The sequence below is a fragment of the Mesoplodon bidens genome, assembly GCF_964165515.1.
Source record: "Mesoplodon bidens genome assembly, chromosome: 4".
NCBI lineage: Eukaryota > Metazoa > Chordata > Mammalia > Artiodactyla > Ziphiidae > Mesoplodon > Mesoplodon bidens.
The window spans coordinates 172,634,461-172,647,909 of NC_138160.1; the positions used below are offsets into that span (position 1 = coordinate 172,634,461).

A 13,449-nucleotide genomic window follows, 5' to 3' on the forward strand; every position below is an offset into this window, starting at 1 on the left:
GCCCACTCCAGGAGGCTCTCCTGACTGCCCCTCTGGGGCCCCTGTGCCTGCCCATACACATCCCCTGGTGCAGAGTGAATGTTTCCAGCCTCTGTAGAATTCTTTACACCTTGGGACTCTATCAAGCAGGGCCAGTCTAGTCTCCCAAGCTTTTCTCTGTTGCCCATCATCCCTGGCCCACCTGCTTGCACCCGGGCCTCCTAAGACCCTGTCAAGCCCGCTCCTTCAGGAGCCTGCCCTGACCTCTCCAGACTCAGCAGAGCAGCCCCTGGTCTCAGAGAGTGTGTGGGCCCTCCAGGCGGAGGCACCCCCATGCCCAGAGCCACACCCCCAGTGCCCTGGCCCCGCCATCTGGGGCCGGCTGCAGCACGCACCGTGCACGCTGACACGGGCACGGGTCTCATCAGTGCCCACGTCGCAGGTGTACAGGCCAGCATCGTCCTTGCTCAGGTTGTGCACCACGAGTCCCCGAGTGCCCGCTGTGCACAGGAATTCATACTTGTCACTGGGGCCCAACTCCATGCCATCCTTTCGCCATACCACACGAGCCTGATGGTCAGAGACCTCGCAACGTAAGGCCAGCGTGCCCCACTCCTCCACAGACACGTCGTCCAACGCCTTCAGGAACACCACCGGCTTCCCTGAAGGGAAGGTGTGGGCGACTGAGGGGACGAGCTCTCACCTCTGGCCCTCGGGATGCCAGGTGCACATCCCAGGGGTCCCCAGAGACCCCACAAGAACACCTCACCTTTGACCTCCAGGCGGGCCGAGGCCATAACCTTGGGCGAGGAGGCGCATACAGTGCCTGTGTCAGCCCGTCGGACCTGTTTCAGCACAAGCGTGTGGCGGCGGCCCTCATGGGTAATCTTGTGGAAGCTGTCGTTATACAGGGGCGTCCCATTGAGCGACCACTCCACCTCCTCGTCCTCGTGGGACAGCTCGCAGGAGAAGCAGGCACAGCCCTCCTCCGTGACCTCCAAGTCCTGCGGTGGCTGCGTCACCGTCACCTCCCGCACTGCCAGGAGCACACCAGGCAGCTCAGCACGACCGCCATCACCGCCTCCCCTAGAGACCCTCTGGCGGCCCTGTGCCCCCTCGCTATGTACCTTCCACAGTAACCTCAGTGCTGCTCTGGGCACTGCCGGCATGGCACCGGTAGACACCAGCATCTGCGGGTGTGAGCCGCAGGATGCACAGCTCTGCCATGTGGCCCTCCAGCCTCATCTTGAACTTGTCAGATGGCACCAGGGGTGTCTCCTCCTTGTACCACTGCACGGTCTTGGGGGGTGGCTTGAAGTCACAGGACAGGACTACTGACTGCAGCTCGCGCCCCACCTTGGGCTCTAGGGGCCGCGTGAGCACGATGGGAATGTCTGTGGCGTACGGAAAGAGGGAAGCACTGGGTGAAGTGGGCCAGACCACGAGGCCATGACACCTGCCCCTGCCCTGCCCCCTCTCCACCTGCAGCCAACCCGCCAGGCAGCGCACTTTCACCTGAGACGACCAGGCAGGCGGTGGAGCGTGATTTGCCAATGGTGAAGTGCACCGGCCCTGTCATGGTGGAGCAGGTACGTCGCAGCGTCAGCCGGTGCACTGTACCCTCCTGTTCCATTCCCACGTCAGCCCCTGCCTGCAGCACCGTCTTCCCCAGGAGCCACTTAGGCGGCCGCACCGAGGGGATGGAGGTCTCACACTCGAACAAGGCAGGGGCAGGCTGCATCACCGTCACATCTTGCAGGCCCCGCACGATAGTGATGGATTGCTCTGTGGGCAAGTGGCTAGTCACTGGGGCAGTCCCAGGGGAGGATCACCAGCCACCCCCTCCTGCAGGGTTGGTGTTACTTCCTGGGAACAAACCCTCTCAGGCATGCTCGCTTCCTCCCTGGGGTGACCCAACGCGCCCAGTCAGGTCCTTCTCAGACCCGGCCACCTCTAAGTGCCACAGGCTGTAACACCTCCCCTGGCAGAAAAAAGGAACAGCCGCCCACCCAGCCCTGCCCGAACCTTCCACAAAGAACTGGGCACTGGTCTTAACGTCGCCAGCATCACAGGTATAAGTGTCCTCGTCCTCAGGCTGGACGGCGTTGATGACTAGCTGGCGGTAGAGGCCGTCACTGACCATCTCATACTTGGCCCCAGGCTGCAGTTCCACGCTGCCCTTGAACCACCGCACCTGGGCACTGGCCCTTGACATCTGGCACTCGAGCACACCACGGTGCTTCTCTATTGCGATCTTGTCCCGCAGCGGGCGTAGGATGGATACTGGCAGCTCTGTGGGTACACCCAGCAGGGTCAGGGCAGGTGCACAGTGATCCCGAACACCCAGGGCTGGGTGCTGTGGCTGTGCATCTTCCAACCAGCCAGACTGGGACATCATGCTCAGGCTAAACAGCCTATGCCGGCCCGCCCACCAGAGCCAGCAGATAGCTAGGCTGAGTGTTGCCCTCGGGCTAGTCTGGGACTTGCTGCTCACATGTGACCACAAGGACAGTGGGCACACACCCACACTCGCTATCATCCAGTGGGCCTCATCATGCGCATGCCTGCCCCACACGCCCCCACCACCACCCGTCCTCTCGCCACACAGCCTCACCCTCATCCTGAACACCCCCGAATCCCTTGCACCCTGTCCTCACCTTATGCATCCAAATGCCCCACACCACTGCCCCCTACCTGTTTCTAGACCTTTTCTCCCTCATGCCCCGCAGCCACTTTGACTGTCATCAAGGCCACCAGGTAAAGCCTTGTGTGCTTACTTCCTGCCAGGGCCTCACACCTTTTCTCTCCAGCACTTGCTGCAGTCCCGGGAAGGAGAATTCATTGGTACCTCCGTTTTAAACAAAGAAGGAGACCCCAAGGCTGCCTCCCCTAGACCACTTTCTTCCTGCCAAGGAGGGAATACCCCCTTTCCCTCCTCCTGGATCACTGCTGTCCTCATTCCAGGAGGGACCCCAGGACAGGGACAGCTGGCCTTTCAGCCCTGTAAGACTCAGTACACGAGCTTGTTCACACACACGCTGTCCAGCCCATGCCCTGCCCTGAGCGGCCATTACCTTTTACTCGGAGCTGGGCTCGTGATTCTGCACGTTGTGCTACAAATTTGATTTCCCCTGCATCTTCCACCAGGACCCTCCGATAGATGAGAGTGTATGTCCTTCCTGGGAACAAAGGCCACTCAGCACTAAAGGGAGGGGTGGCCTGGGGGCGGGAAGGAGGAGAAGCCCTGCTGAAGCCCACCCACTGTCCCCGTCTCACCTTTCTGGCGGATCCGCACATTGTCACTGGGCCGAAGCTTGCTGTCCCCCCGGAACCACTGGGCAGGCACCTCATCGTGGGAGACCTCGCAGGAGAAGGTGGCCCCCTCCCTCTCCATCACTTCCACATCCTCCAGAGGCCTCACGATCTGGACGTCTCGGTCTGGGGCAAGAAGCAGGCCCTGCTACGTCCTGACACGCAGAGCTACCTGACTGCTACCCCCCACCCCAGCTTGCTGAGGGAGTACAGGATGGGTGGCGCAGGAGCGGAGCCAGAAGGCCAAGCACTTGCTGGGTGACGCAGTGAGGGGCCAGGAGGTTCCTGCACCCACCACCCCGCCCTCACCTTGCACCATCAGGGAGGCAGAGCTCTGAGCGTCGTGGGCGTCGCACACATACACGCCCTGGTCCCCAAGCTCACACCGGTGAATGATGAGACTCCTGCAGGCCCCCTGGGCCACCATGCCCACTGCCTTGTTCACCTGCAGCTCCACACCGTCCTGTGGAGGAATGAGGCCAGGTCAAGTGCTGGAACTGCCCAGCAGAGTGGTCCCATTCCCGCCCACCCATGGGGAGAGGTAAGAGGGGGCAGAGGAGTCCAAGTTCCCAGGCACCTTCAACCAGCGCACATCCACATTGGGGCGTGAGAGCTCACAGTCCAGGACCACCTTGTCCTTTTCCGTGGCCACCACGTCCTGCAGAGGGCGGCTGAACTTCACAGGCAGCTCTGGAAAGACAGGAGGGGAGTGGTGAGAAGCAGGGCCTCTGGGCGGGGACAGGGCCTGAGCTGGTTGGAATCACTCAGCTGGTTAAAGGAATGAGCCCCCCTCCTCCAGGATTCCATATCCTTGCCCATAGCTGCCTCCCTGGGCCACCTTGGGGACAGGGGCAGGTGCTCTGGAGTGAGTCCCGCCCCACCTATGTCCACCTACCAGTGACCACCAGCTGCGCAGATGTGTGCACACCCTCTGCCCTGAAGGAAACCAGGCCACTGTCCTGCCTCTGCAGCCCAGACAGCGTAAGGGTATGGGTGGGGCCGTGCACCACCAACTGGCACGTGGGTCCCGGCTGGAGCCGAAGGCCATCTCGAGTCCAGCTGCCCTCCACATCAGCATGGGACAGCTCTACGTCCATTGTGGCTGTGCCCTGCTCCTGTACCTCCACTGTCTGCAGGCCCCGCACAAGCCGGACCTGGCGCACTATGGGACAAAGAAGAAGGATGAGCCACTGCAGCAAGACCCTGGCCCTCGGTCCAGCCCCCATCACTTCCCCAGGGAGCCTCAAGGTGCTCTGGAAGGGGAGGCCTGCCTCCTCCTTTACTCCCTTCCCCACCTCCCTGGCCCCTGCAGGTGGAGGTCTGCCCCTTCCTCTCTCTTTCCCTTTTCCCCCTTTTCCAGGGCTCCGCCCCCAGGGGGAGATTCCCTACCCTCCCCAGCTCCTCGATGCCCAACCCCTAGGCCAAGCCCCCTAAGCTGCTCACTTTCCACGGTCAGCTTGGCCTGCGTCTTATCATCCGCTGTCTCGCAGCCATAGAAACCACGGTCAGCGAAACCCACACTGCGGAGAACCAAGCGGTGACTTGAGCCCTCGGCGTGGATCTCCACATTCTCTCCTGCCACCAGGGCCGCGGCGTTGCGTGTCCACTTGACCTCCGGCCATGGCCGCGTCAGCTCCACCTCCATGGTCACCGAGCTCCGCTCCTCCACAGTCTGTGGCTCCAGCTTTTTTTTGAACAACACTGGGGCCTCTGGAGTCACAGGAGAGGGAGGTCATTACAGCCACTGCCACTCTCAGGAAAGCAAGGCAGAGGGACCCTGCCCCAACCCCCAGCCAGCAGAGCTGCCCTCCGCCACATTCCGACTCCAAGCTAGGCAAGGCCTTGGCCATACTCAGGGCCCAGCTGCACACATGCACAGGCACAATTTTATGGAAGGAAACCACACTTCAGGGGGGCTTCTCCTTTCCCAGTCCCCCTCCCACCTCCTGCTCCCCTGCTCTGAACAACTCCTGCAATCCCCCACCAGGGCCTGGAACTCCTAAGTGTGGCCGGTGACCAGGAGCATTGGGACACAGGGAGCCACTGAGACAGGCAGACTCTGAGCTCCGAGACCAGCTGCACCACAGTCTCTGCTTTAACTAGGCCCTGGATGGGTCACATTAAGGAAGAGAAACGCTAGAGTGAATCTCCCAGTCTCGGGCTGTGCCATGATCTCCCAGAAGTGCATCTGCCCGCATTACTCCCTTACTCAAGAACCTGAGATGGCTTGGCTCCCACTTACCCTCAGGTAATGTTCTGGCCCTCCCCCATGCAATCTGGCTTCAGCGAGCAAAGCGCACCCCCATCATCTGCATCTGCTTGCACTGGCTGCCAACTCCAGTCTCTCCCACCTTGCCATCCTTTGGGCTCAGCAAGGATCGTCTCCTCTAGGAAGACTCCCTGGAGTGTCTGAGTCTCCACCCGCTCCCCGACCAGGTGTGCACTACAGGAGTTTACCATCTCCCCTTTAGAGCAGGTGCCTGGCCCCTCGGTCTGACCCTACTCTTCTCTCTGCAGCTGACAAAGCCTGTGTCCTCAGAAGTCAGCCAGATGAGCTGGATACAGGCCAGCAGCAGGATGCTACCTTGGGGCCAGCCCACTAGGAGGCGCCTGCTGAGAGGAGCCGGTGCGCCCTTCCTGCTGTCCCACACACGCACCTCGGACCCGGAGGGCAGCCACGGTCTTGATGCCCTCAGCCTCCGCGGTGATCTGGCCGGCATCCTCCAGGGCCAGGCCCGAGATAGTCAGGCTGTGGCTGGCACCCTTCTGCGATATGAGAAACTTCTCGCTGGACTGCAGCTTGACGCCATCCCGGAACCACGTCACCGCCACGTTGCTGGGAGTCACCATGCACTGGAAGGTGGCCTCGCAGCTCTCCTCCGCGACCACCGCGCTCAGCCCAGACGTGAACTTGACCACGCGGGGGACTGCGGACAAGAGCTCCACTTGAGAGGCGGGCAGGAGGGGCAGGGGCCCCCACCTAGCAGATGCCGCGGAAGTACACCCATTCGGGAAGCAGCCCCGGAATGCTCCGCCAAGCCACCCGCCCACCTGGGCAGCCCAGCCCCTGCGCCCGGCATCCACATACCGCTCACGGTGAGCATGGCGCTGGTGTGGTCATCGCGGCTCTCGCACACGTACTCCCCCGCATCCTCTGCCCGCAGGCCTGACACAGTGAGCGAGCGCTGAAGGCCCGCAGCCGCCATCTGGAAGCGTTTGCCGGCCCGGAGTTGCGTGCTCCCGCGGCGCCACACCACCTGGGCCTGCGCCGGGCTCAGCTCGCAGACCAGCTTCACTGTGCCCCCCAGCTCTCCGCTCACGGGCTCCAGGGGACAGCAGAACTTGGCAGCCACCTCTGGGGGAGGGTGGGGTAGGCGACGTCAGTCTGGTGGGGCTTGGGCCATAGGACCAGCTCTGAGCCGCCCGGTCGTGTGCCCTGAGCTTCACCCAGTCTCCACTCCAGGACGCTGCAAACAAGGGGTTCCCAGAGGACCTCCCCGTGGCCCCACTCACCTTCCACCTGCACCGGGAAGTCCTGCTCCTCCGCGCCCTGGCGGCAGCAGTAGACGGCACTGTCCAGGATCTGCGCGCCACGCACGGTCAGGGTGTGGGTGTCCCCCAGGCTGGCCGTCTCGTGCCTCTTGCTGCGGCGAATCTCCACACCGTCCTTGAGCCACGTCACCGCGGCCACAGAGGGTGTGGCCAGCGTGGCTGTCAGGACGATGTCCTCATGTTCCCTGACCACCAGAAGTTCCCTGCGTCTGGGTCTCTCCAGGGTCGGGGGCTCAAGTTCCGGCTCTGGGGGGCGGGGGCGGGGGGTGACCAACAAGCATTAGAGGGGAGACCCTCGCATCCCGTCCCCCTTCCAGGCCACATGGCGGGAGAAGACTTGAAATGAAGCTGCCCGGGCTGTCCAGCTCTCCACTGATGCCTCTCTGCTGAGCAAGCCAGACAGTGAATGCAACAGGGCCACACTCTGCCTGCCAGGCACCATCCGGGCTCTCAGGGGCAGTGCAGGGCATCCAGGAGGGACCACCTGGGGCCACAAGCTCTGTCCCACCAAGAGCTGAGAGTCTAGGATCCCTGCCCCCATCCGCAAGGGAAGATGGGCCCCATGAGCAGCTAATGCAGGGAAAGTAAGGCACACAGTGACCCTGACACAGCCTGGGGGCTGGGCCAAAATTCCAGAAGAGCAGTGGGGAGCAGGGCCAGGAAGGGAGGCAGAGGAGGACGGTCTCAGTAGAAGAACCCCCATGCGGAGTGGAGAGACCAGGCAAAGACTGCCTGAGAGCCTCCAGCAGCCAAGCAGGGGGCAAAGCCAAGGCAGAGAAGGGGGAAGGAGAAGGCCCTTGGAGGGGACCCAAGAGCGTCTCTGTGAGGGCTGACCCAGGGCAGCACCTGGAAGGACCACACTGGCTGCTGGACTGGGGGCAAGGGCCACAGCTGGGGACAGGGACAGTGTCAGCCACCTCAGGACACTGAAACCCAGTGATGTCATCGGCAGCCAGGAGGGGCAGGAGGGACGGGAGCAGGCAACAAACCAGCTTGGCTCAGGCCCAGGACAGGATGGGCATCTGAGCAGAGGCCGACACAATGGGCTGACCTCAATGCAGCTGTACGGTCAGGGCCTCAAGGCCAGAGACAGGGACTCCAGACCCAACGGGGGCAGGGGCGTCCAAGGCCAGAAGCTCCTCAGAGCAGGACTGGGCTCCACAGCTGCCCAGGAAGACTTAATATGGGAATAGTGCCCCTTGCCAACGACAGACAAAGAATGGCTATTTCAGCAGACGACAGGCCTTAGCAGCCTGCAGATGACTGAGAAAGCCTGTGCCGGGTTTCATGCTGGGAGAGGTGGGGATGTGATGGAGATATGCAGGAACCTGGGGAAGCAGATGCCAAGAGTGTCCAGGACCAGGGGCTGTGGCAAGCATCCCGCAACTCAAGGATCTTCCCAGTGGACAGAGCCCTGGGGCTGACTGCATCAGAGGAGAACCCAGCACAGGCCCCGCACACACGTCCCCAACCCTGCTGGAGATGTGCTAATTTCCCCCAATTTGTCAGGTGTTCAGCCTCTACACCAAACCCTGGCACCCACCCGTGACATCCAGGTGGAAGGAGACCCTCTGGCCCCCGGCCTCGCAGCTGTACTCCCCGGCGTCTGCCTTGCCCGCCTGCTGCACCACCAGCCTCCGGGTGCAGCCCTTGGCCTCCACATGCACTTTTGAGCTCGAACTCAGCTTCTTCCCGTTCTTGTACCACGTCGCCTCTGTCTGGGCCTGGGCCACCTCGCAGCTCAGTGTGGCACTGGCCCCCACCACAGCCTGCACTTCACTGCGCGCCGGCTGCTCCTTGGCAAACACCACCATAGGCTCTGGGGACAAGGAGGGATGCAGAGTCAAAAACACCATCTCAGTCAAGAAGGCAGCACTAGGGAAAGAAGGCCTGGACAGATGGGAAGGGGGACTGGAAACTTCTCCAGGCTCTGTGCTAGTTGCGTAACAAGTCCCCACAATTTATCTATACATTCTACCACTGATCTGTGCATGTTCGTCCAAGTGGGGACTTTGTGAAAGATTTCTTCCATGCACCTATTCCTCTAGGAAAGGAACTGTGGGATCAGGAGGCATGGACACCTCAACCTTCCTAGAGGATGCAGAGTCTTTCCCACATGATTGAACAGAGAACGTTCCCACCCACAGCGCAGGAGAGTTCCTGAGGCTCCACGCTGTTGTCAACTGTTGGCAATCTGGTAGTTGTACTTCCTGAGCTCTCTTTTGCATGGTCCTGATGATTTACAAAGTGGAGCACCATTTCTGATCTTTTTGGCTTTTGGTGTTTGCCCTTCTGTAGTGTCATTGCAAGGCTTTTGCCCATTTAGCAGTAGCACTGTCTGTCTTTTCCTTATTCATTTTCAGGAGCTCTTTATATATTTATGTTAGAACTTTGAGAATTATGGGTGTGTAAATAACTTCTCCATCTTTGTCACTTGTTTTTTCATCTCTTATGTGTCTTCTGTTGATATAGTTCTTAGTTTTAATACAGGCAAGTATGTCAATTTGTCCTTTGTGATCAATGCATTTATATCCTATGTAAGAAATCTTTTATTACCCTCAGGTCATTAAATAATCTATATTAGCTGCTAAGAGCTTGCTTAATCTTTCACATTGGAGTCTCTAACCCACCTGGAGTTGGTGTTTGTGTGTGCTGTGAGGGAGACGTCCATTTTTATTATAGAGGAATAGATATAAAAATAGAGATATATGTATACAGTTACATGGTATTAGCACAGTTTATGAAAAGACCATCCTTCCTCTATACCACACACTAGCACTACAGAGTTAAAAAACAGAAAAGGGATGGGGGAGTCTGGTTATGTGTGGGGCTGTTTCAGAGCTCACTATTCTGTTCCTTTGTTCTGTGGATTTATCCCTGCATTGAAACCCAGTTGTCTTCACTACTGTAGCTTTATAATAAGTTTGGTATCTTGCAGATGAAATGCTCTCACTTTATGAGTGTTTCGGTTCCACTTGACTCTTGGAATCAACTAGTCAAATTTGACACACCCACAAAAGAACTTTTCTTTGGGTTTTGATTAGGAATGGACATCTTTGTGCCTTCCATGCATATCCCACCATTCATTTAGCACTGTCTCCCTAAAGTATTTAATAATATCCTCCTCAGAAGCCTTAAACATATTTTATTAGACATGGAATTAGAAGCATGATACTTTTGATGCTATTATAATTGTCTTAAAATATCCTTTTCTGACTCTTTGTTGCTAGGACATCAACATAGAAGTGTTTTCTGTGCATTTTGTATGTGGCAATCCTCCTTAATTTTCTTACTAACTCTAAACATTCTTCCTTTTCTACCTCCTGCATTAATAATCTTATCATCTGTGAAGTCCACTTTTGCTTTATCTAAATTTTATTGCTTTATATTCCTCCTTATAGGCTGTACAATGTTGGACACAAGTTCTGATAGTGAAGCCACTTGAAATGTTCCAGTTAAAAAGAAAAGCTTTCAAGGTTTCCCTATAAGTGTGATGTTTGCTGTTGTTTTCTTTAGCACCCTGTATCAAATTAAGAAACTATCCTTTTATTACTAGTTTATTAAGAAGTTTACTGATATGAATATATGCTACTACATTTCATAAAACTCTTATTCTGAATATGATGTAACAAATTTATCAAGCACTTTTATTCTGCATTCTTCTAGGTGAAAACATGCCTTTTCTCTTTTATCTTCTTACCGTTATAGATTGTATTGATTTTTCTGATGTTGTGATGCTGAACCACCCTTGCATTCCTGGATTAAGATCTGAGTGTATTGTGCTTTTCATGTATTGCTCCACTCACTTTGCCAATACTTTGTATAGGATTTTGATATTGACATCCATAAAAGATTGGCCTGTAATTTCAATTCTTTATACTTTCTTTGTCAGATTTTGGTATCTATGCTAGCTACATAAAATGAGTTAAAGAGCATATATATATATATATATATATATATATATATATATATACACACACACATATCCATATATATCCATATATATGTATATCTCCATGTATACATATATATATGTATATACCTTTTCCATTCTCTTAAAGAATCTCGATGAATATGGAATAATTTCTTTCCAGAATATTTTATATAAATTGCCAGTAGAGCCACTGAGCTCAATCTTGTTCTATGAGAAGATTCTTTTATTATGTTTCCATTTAGTTAAAAGGTTATTAGACTGTTCAAGTTGTTAATTTCTTCTTGTGTAAGTTTTGGTATAGTTTTCTAAGAATTGGCCACTATTTCAAAACTTTTCCAATTTACTTGTGTGAAATAATATCGTGTTTTATTATAATAACGTCAAATGATTCATAGTGGGTTTCTTGGTATCTATATACACCTATGAATCATTAGATACTAATACGATATCAAACTGTTATGTGGTGGCACTTAGGAGCCAATGCAGGACCACAGCCCGCCTCTATTTGAGGTTAACCTCTCTTAACAAAAGGAAACTAAAGTTAGTTCGCAGATATCTCTGTGAACCAGCCCAGAAGGTACAGACACACACAAGAGTCATTAGGAAATGATATGAAGCAAATACCGCTTTACCGGTCAGTGGCTGCTACTATCATACCTCATCTTTAACAAAGCATGCTGGTGTAAGAAAAGCTCCTTACTACTCTCCATTTCTAAATTTATACATCAAATTCCAAAGGAAACACTGAGACAGAATATACTAACTGAAAGACAAAAGCAAACCAAAATTTGCTTTCAGATGAATGTGCCATATCTCAGAGGTGCATATCAAAGGCATGTATCTACCAACCCTCTTGTCTTGGTTTACTTTGCACAGACATTGCAACAGAACAGGAACCTATATTTTGCAACATTTGGGTACATACATAACTTCTACAACCATGTGCAAGGAGGGAAGAGTGTCCCAAAACAACTAAAACTTTGCTGATCCAAAACTCAGATTTGAGGTAATGCCAAGTATGATTAGGTGCCTGAAACGTCCCCTCATCAGGCTCAAAGAAATACAAAGGTCTCTGATTACGGCGAATCCGCATATGGTGCTGGGTGAGGGAATCTGGATGCCGCTAGAACATCCAAAAGTACATTCACATATCCTGAGGTGACAGACATCTGGTCTACTTGAGACCCCAAGGGCAAGATGGAGCCAGGGTGCTGGACACCAAAGATCACCTGGAACATTACAACATGGAGACACCACTCATGGTGCACAAGAGGGGACCCTCTTCCTTCCATACACACCCTTCCCATCCAGTGTCCCTGGGATCAGGCACAAGCATGAAAGTGGGAGGTGGGCAGATGGGAGATGTAAAGAGATTAAATGTGACGGAAAGGCCACTGGGTCTGTCACGGCTCTAAGCCGGTCGCATCGTCTCCATAAAGGGCTAATTTAGCATCCCTCCCAAATAACTGACCTGTGACATCCAGGTGGAAGGAGATCCTCTGGCCCCCGGCCTCGCAGCTGTACTCCCCGGCGTCTGCCTTGCCCGCCTGCTGCACCACCAGCCGCCGGGTGCAGCCCGTGGCCTCCACACGCACTTTCGAGCTCGAACTCAGCTTCTTCCCATCCTTGTACCACGTCGCCTCCGTCTGGGCCTGGGCCACCTCGCAGCTCAGCGTGGCACTGGCCCCCGCCACAGCCCGCACTTCACTGCGTGCCGGCTGCTCTTTGGCAAACACCACCACGGGCTCTGGGGGAAGGGAGGGATACACGGGTCAAAGATACCATGTAAGTCAAGATGCAGCACTGTGGAAAGAACGACTAAACAGGAAGGCAGGAGGCTTCTCCAGGCTGTGCACCAGCTGTGTGAGCCAGAGAAGCTCCACCACCTTCTCAGCAACAAGTGACACCATTTCTTTCTTTTTTCTTTTTTTTTTTTTTTTTGCGATACGCGGGCCTCTCACTGTTGTGGTCTCTCCCGTTGCGGAGCACAGGCTCCGGACGCGCAGGCCCAGCGGCCATGGCTCACGGGCCCAGCCGCTCTGGGGCATGTGGGATCCTCCCGAACTGGGGCACGAACCCGTGTCCCCTGCATCGGCAGGCGGACTCTCAACCACTGCGCCACCAGGGAAGCCCTGACACAATTTATTTCTACATTCTCCTGATCTATGTAGGCTGTTCCAGTGAGAAGCTGGGGAAGACTTCTCCCCTGCACAAATCCCCTAGGAGAGGAACCATAGAGTCATGCATTCCTCAGCCTCCCTAGATGAGGCCAGAGTCTTTCCCATACAATTGTGCAGGGCATGTTCTCATCTGCAGTGAATGAGAGTTCCTGAGGCTCCATCTTCTTGCCTATTCTCAGCATTGTCAACTGTTGGCAACCTGGTGGGAGTGAAGTTCCACCATCTGTGGCTGTCTATTGCATTATGGTCCTGATGATTCACAAAGTGAAGAATCTTTATGAATTTTTTGGTCATTCTGTGGTTTACTCTTCTGTGGTGTCACTGTTCAAGTTTTCCACAATTTTCAAAATTAGCATTGTCTGTCTTTTCCATGTTCATTTAGGAGCTCTTTACATAAATAAATGCTATAGAGTGTTGATGCTTATGTGTGTTTATCTATCCTCCCCATTTTTGTGATCTTTTCATTCCTTTATGATGTTTCTGGTGAAATTA

The 13,449-nt window shown here is 55.0% G+C and overlaps 1 protein-coding gene across 1 annotated transcript in view; it reads right to left on the minus strand.

Moving 5' to 3' along the window:
• OBSCN (obscurin, cytoskeletal calmodulin and titin-interacting RhoGEF) overlaps positions 1-13,449 on the minus strand; it is a 154,880-nt gene that overhangs the window by 90,501 nt on the left and 50,930 nt on the right. The window contains 15 exon segments of the mRNA XM_081234056.1: positions 375-641; positions 749-1,015; positions 1,107-1,373; positions 1,495-1,764; positions 2,005-2,271; positions 3,054-3,158; positions 3,601-3,754; positions 3,869-3,981; positions 4,187-4,453; positions 4,735-5,001; positions 5,949-6,218; positions 6,380-6,646; positions 6,805-7,089; positions 8,387-8,662; positions 12,249-12,524. Of these exon segments, the coding sequence (XP_081090182.1) occupies positions 375-641; positions 749-1,015; positions 1,107-1,373; positions 1,495-1,764; positions 2,005-2,271; positions 3,054-3,158; positions 3,601-3,754; positions 3,869-3,981; positions 4,187-4,453; positions 4,735-5,001; positions 5,949-6,218; positions 6,380-6,646; positions 6,805-7,089; positions 8,387-8,662; positions 12,249-12,524 (3,618 nt within the window).